At 43.6% G+C, this 6,356-nt stretch overlaps 1 protein-coding gene across 19 annotated transcripts in view; it reads left to right on the top strand.

Annotated features, from left to right (window-relative positions):
- FOXP1 (forkhead box P1) overlaps positions 1-6,356 on the top strand; it is a 579,941-nt gene that overhangs the window by 534,027 nt on the left and 39,558 nt on the right. For all 19 annotated transcript variants that reach the window (XM_032359520.1, XM_032359607.1, XM_032359621.1 and 16 more), the window contains one exon: positions 906-993. In XM_032359520.1, the coding sequence (XP_032215411.1) occupies positions 906-993 (88 nt within the window). The remainder of the gene's footprint in view (positions 1-905; positions 994-6,356) is intronic.

The raw sequence follows: 6,356 nt of genomic DNA, 5'->3' as shown, positions 1-6,356 counted from the left end.
CTAAATGTCATGAAAATGTTTTTCACAGAATTTGAGGTGAATCTCTCTTTACCTAATGAAGTCTTTTTGTTTTTCCCTAATAGGAAAGAACTGAGTTATAAGGATACAGGAATTTTTATTTTTAAAATTTTAGGCTTTGATTCAGCCCTCTGATTACCAGAGCTCCTATGTATGGTAAAATGGATTGAAATTTCAATTTGTTAGCCTTTTCCCTGTTGGAAAATCTAATAAATAGTAAAAGGACCACAAGACAGGCATCCTCAGCATGTGGCCTGAATCGTCTAGGAACTGGACCACCCGATCATTAACAGTAAAGAACCCAGGCAGAGTTTTCTTTTTCAGTAATTGTCCGCATTTTATTTTCTCTCGCTGGTACATAATTTGCACATGTAGGTTCGTGGTTCAGATTCCCTATGTTTAATGCTACTCTTCCAGCCTTTGCCCTATCAGTCGTCCAGGTTAATGCATTTCAGTATAAGGGCGTGTCCTCCTTTACATAAAATCGGTGTTCTTGTGAACCCACGCTTCTATCCAGCCCCATCCAAATTAGGCTTCCGAACTAGCCGGCGGTCCCTTCCTTAGGTATCTACTCATCGAGGGGGTCTTAAGAAGCCACCTCGACTTAATTGCTTGAATTTTCTTTTATTTACGTGTAAATGGTTATCTCTCGAGGCCCTGCAGAACTCCTTCCTGGAAGACTCTGATTTGGGTCCTAACCATGGACTAAATTACACGGAATGCCAGTGTTCAGTGGTGGGGATGGAGAAGGGCAGGCCGGGCACACGTCGACGACTGTCCGCTGTGAACTAGACCCACGGCCTAGTTGATGCTGAAACGTCCTGGTAACTTATATTTTCCTTTTTGTGTCTCCATTTCACTTAATGATTTTCTATGTATTGTTGCAGACATCTCAACAGTGAGCATGCGCTGGACGATAGAAGTACAGCTCAATGTAGAGTACAAATGCAGGTTGTACAGCAGTTAGAGCTACAGGTAAAGCCACATTTATTTTTAATATTCCCTCAGTATTCCTCAAATTCCTCATTTCTGTAGTGTTCTGAAATGAGTTCCTGTGTACTCATTATTGAATGGAAGGTCCCAAACTGGTTGTTGTCCTTTTTCTTTTTCTCTTCCCTTTTCACTCTTCGGGGAAAGGTCACCTTTAGCTGCTCCTTGAGAGCTGCTGCTCAGGCGTTTCGAAGTTCTGTGCCTCTCTCTGTGTCTGCCTCCGACTGCCCGCTGCCTCTGTGAGCTTTCCGTCTCTCTCGCTCCCTCTCACTCCCCCTCCCTTGTGTCTTCTCCAAATGGAAAACGTTCTAAGTTAAAAAACTTAAAAACTTAGTCTGTTGTGAATGTAAGTCCCCCGGGTTGCCGATGTTGCTAACCTGGAGTTAGGGAGCCGTGCCAGGGAGAGAGGCTGAGAGAGAATGGGGGGCGGGGGGGGGAAGCACATGCGAGTGTCAGCAGCAAGTACACACACACATGCATGCCTACACACACAGACATGTCCCCACGCACACACTTGACCGTGCTGCTGTAAGTTAACATAGAAGCTGCACGTGGATTTCTTCCCCGTGTTGACTTGTCCCCTTCTCTCTCTGAGAACCAAGAGTTCAGTGCAGACATTTTTAAATATGCACTCAGATGCACACACATGCAAACATGTATTCAGATACATAATATACATATATATAGTATGTATACATATATCTTATATACACATGTATATATATGTGTATGGAGATATGAAATCTTATATTTGGCAGTCCTTGGGGCCATGTTGAATGTGTTTTGTGACTATAGAAAATAAACTTCTGCCTCTTTTCCTGTGGCTCACAGTTGTGAGGAGGGATGGGGGGGCATTCTTTAATGTGGGTTCCACTTCCCGGTGTCACTTGTTGATGAACCACCATATTTTAACAATTTCGTTCTTGGTATAATTAATAGAAAATTAGTTTCTAAAAGTAAAAATTGGGTCAGAAATGGAGATTATTAAAATGTACAATTGCAAAAGCCTGACCCTGCAAAACCCCATTTATGCAACCGAGTTCCAAAATGCTTTTGAGTGCTTGATGACTCACTGTGGCTTCTTCCTCTGGCTGGTTTAGTGTAGGCAAGAGGTTAGCCGACTAGGGGAAATTAAAACAATGTTGTACATTATATTGTTACCAGCCATCGAAAAGCCTATTTTGTATGCAAGACAGCAATGCCGAGATATATGGAGAGCCCTAGGCTAAGTACAGAAGATAATTACATTTGGAATTTTACTGAGTTAAGTCATTTACAGCTTCAAATAGTTGCAGAGAAAAATCAGCCAAAACACACTTAAACTTTTTGTTGTGACTTTTCAGGATAGAAAGGATTTTTTTTAATTAGTTATCATCTTATAGGACAAATTACATTTTTTTAGTAAGATTGTCTCAAAAGTTATTTTCCTTAGCTAGTTAATATTTTTCCATTCAGACTACAGAGATGAACTTACTAGAACAGTAAGAGATTCATACAGGCAAAGGGCACATCATAAAATCCCCAGATTTTTACGTAAGTCTTTGGAAACATCTTTAAATTTAGCATGTTTCTTCAGAAGGAAAACAGTAGCGTTATTTACCCCCCCACACCCCCTTCCCCGCCAAAGTTCACTTCAGACTGATGTGTAGTAAGCCCTTGAAAAACTGGTTTCAACAGAACAAACTTTATGGCTCTTGCTACCTAAAATCTTTATGTATTGGTGATTATACAGCGATGCAAGTTGTTGCATTTATTTAGTTGATAAAATTAAATTCTCAACATTCAGTTAGAATAAAGTGTTTCACAGTGTCACGGTTTGCCCAAGTAGATGTCCCAGACTCCAGATTGGAGAGTGTGGGGCCACTGTTCATTACTGAGGAACTGATTATTGACTTGACTCATTGCTCCTCACTCTCCCCAGAGAAGGAAAGGAGTCAGACCATCAGTAAGTCAAGTGATTCTCTCCTGGTAGCTTTAGTGTTGTTTTTTGGTGAGTGTGGCCTGGGAGCATTGCAGGCCGTTAGGAGGATTCTTTGATTATTTGTGGATTTTATTTATTCATGGATTTCCCTTCATCCTTCAGCCCTAAATCAAACTGAAGGCAGGGTTTTCAACTTGTGATAGGGACCAGAGGAGACCATCCGGCCGGAAGTCAGCGTGGGGTCGTTACCTGCGGTATTCCTCGTATTGTTTTTGTCTGAGAGTTTGCTTTCACAGAGGAAGGGCCAGGCTCATTCTGAAGGGTTTGGTGTCGTCAAGGCAGAGGGAGTTGCCGAAGTGATCACACAATGCTTGTCAAGAACGGAGTTGCCAAACTGCAGGTCGGCAGCCCAGTCCTGAGATCTAAGAAAGGTCCTTAAATTTTGAATAGTGGGACGGTGGGGGGTGGGCAGGGAGGGTTATCAAAAGAAGGATAAAGCATGTGAGATTCAGATGCCAGTGTCCATACCTAAGGCTGTATTGGAACATGACCACGCCCATTCCTTGACGCTTTGTGTCTATGACCATGGCTGCTTCAGCATTACAGTAGAAAAGTCAAGTCTTTGCACCAGAGTCACTTATGGTCTGCCAAGCTGAAAATATATACTATCTGGCTGGCTGCTACAGAGGTTTGCCAAACAACCCCTGCTCCAGAGGTTTAAAAAAAAAAACCATTTACATCATTTTATATAATAGCAACTTGTTCTCTTAGGCTCCTTGCTATCTAAAGGTCTGTGAACCCCTTCTTCCTTCGTCCTTCTTTGCCTTGGTGTATAAAACCATTCTAGTCACCGCATTGGTCAGGTTTCCCCAACAGCAGTTCCATGTAACAAGTACTTGTCTACCTGGGGGATCATGGAAAAGCAGGCTGACAGCTATTCATTCATCCGTCCATTTATCTTCCCGATTCATTTAGCACACATCACCCAGAGCCTGTGACATAGCAGGAACCTCACTGAGGTCAGTAAAGGGTTGCGAGAGTGAGCAAAATGGTTAAGGTTGCCTCCCTGGTTCTTACATTTTAGAGGAAAAACACAGTGTAGGTAAGTAATTTTCTAGTGGCACTGTCCCCTCCTTGGGTAGTGCTAGCTGATACTGATGGGTTCTTGAAAACACTAGAAACACGCTCAAAAGAGAGTTTCACTGCTAGAGAGGGGCCAAATCTGATTTCACCCATTAGGGATTATTCAAGCAGATGAATTTAGTTGTTGGCAAACCCATGCCCTGAGCCAGAGCTGAGAGGTCAGGATTAGATGGAGAGCCTTTGGGCTGTAGATCTGGCACATTGTGGGACAGTCTGGGACAGGGTATACTTGGACCCACCAGCCATCCTACCTGTGGGCTTCCCCTTCTTCTCATGTCAGCATTTCCCTGTTTATCCTGTCACATTTGCCATTTCTTGTACCCATGTCTGGAAATGTACTTTTTAATTGACTTAACAGTCGCTATGCCCATAGGACCTGAGGTGTTGGGGAGACCAGGTCCCTGCAGTAGCCAAGAATACTTTGAAGAGGTGTTCTTATGCTTGAACAGCCTTTCTCTTATTTCCCCTTCGCATCATCCCCCCATTCCCTCCACAGCACACGGACGAATCACCTCCTCCATTCCTCCATTCGGATGCCCTGGGCATGACCAACCCCAAGGCTCCTTCGGTTTGCCCTTCAAGAAGACATTCCCCAGAACAGGAATTACCTGAACCTCCCAAGTATATTACAGAATTCCAATTCATTAACTTGAATCGGAAAAACATTTGCACAACTGAGCACTACAGAAAAGAGCCGTCAAAGTTGGAATCGTTCACCAAGGCTGTTCCCTGTATTGTTGGAGGAGCAGTCTTCCCCACCACGCAGACTCAACAGGCCTTTCTCTGCACAACAGTACTTAGACCTCTGGTGTTTCCGTCTGGAAGCAAAGTCACACTAGTGCCCCCTGTAGAAAAATAATCCCAATAAGCTCCAGTTGGATCTTAACATCATAGATCTATGGAGGTTCATTATGTCTACCCTGGAACATCATTGCAGAAGGGTTCTATGGGAGAATTCTGCAGGGCTTCATCAGCCAGCATCAGACATGACCATTAGGAAGGAAAGCCACTTGAGGGCTGTCCATTTCTAGCCCCCCCGGATCTACATCCCAGAATCCCTCCCTCTGACCCAAAACAGAAGGTCCTTTTGTTTCTTACCTCTAATGAACCCCTCCTAAAGAATTGGGCGAAAAATAATTTTAATAACCATTGTTGGCCTCAGGGGATCCTGGCTCAAGAAATTTCCTTTCTTGGTGCTACCTATGCAATGCTATACTTGAATCACATGAAAATCCTTCATGGTTCCAGTGTTGAGAGATAAGGAACCAGCCAGAAATCAAGATGATGGGCTACGGAGTCTGACTTAGGCCTATACCGTCAGCATTGAGTGTGAAATGCATTCGTATTGTTAATTTTGTGGGAAGCTACCACGATATATAATGCATGTTTTCCTAGCAGTGGACTCATTATGTGGAGCTTGTTAACAGAATGCTTAATTCACTTCTTGTGTTGCTCCCTGTTACTGGTCTCAGAGGGAAGAGGGGTCAAGAAGACATCCTAGTGGGCATTCTGAACCTTCCAGAATATTTCTAACCACATTTCACTGTTATGAAGACAGTTGTAATCTTTGACATTTTAGCGATGGATTCAATGGTGATTAACCCCATCTACTACCTGGAAGCCCACCCTTGTAGAGAATTTGTTTGCGTGCTTGTACATATACACACCTAACCTCAAGATAGATGGACACCATAGTAATCCTTTGGGCAAAGGACATGGCTTTTTGAGGTGAGGGCATGTATTTTAAGATTTTATCTCTTAGATGCTTTCTAGATCCAGATTCTTCTTTTTAGATTCTGCTTTTTAGATCCAGATTTTTCTGGATGCTGTGCAGACAAGAGGATAGGTTAGAACTGGAGGGGCGTGATGTTCCCACAACCAACATGCATGGTCTTATATAGGTCATGAAATGTGCGCACATGCGTACACACACACACACACACACACACACACACACACACACGAGACAGAGTTACCGCAGACTCAGGATGCGGAAATAGGTTGAGATTAAGAATGGCCCACCCATATACCATGGGCAGGTTGGTAAGGAAGCACCTGAAGCTTCTTTCATACTCCAGCACCAGCCAGGGTGCCCAGAGGACTTACATGCATATGGACCTACTTACCTGGGCTCCTTAGGTAGGAAATGCTCCTGAACTGCCTCAGCTGGTAAGCTGTGAGTGAGGCAGCATACCAGGTGTCTTCGTGGCTAGGTTGATTCCATTTGGTTGATTCCATTCGGTTACGATTTATCAGCATCCTGTTGTATTCGGAGCACTGGATA

The sequence above is a fragment of the Mustela erminea genome, chromosome 1, assembly GCF_009829155.1.
Source record: "Mustela erminea isolate mMusErm1 chromosome 1, mMusErm1.Pri, whole genome shotgun sequence".
NCBI lineage: Eukaryota > Metazoa > Chordata > Mammalia > Carnivora > Mustelidae > Mustela > Mustela erminea.
This window is presented reverse-complemented; position numbering and strand designations above follow the sequence as displayed.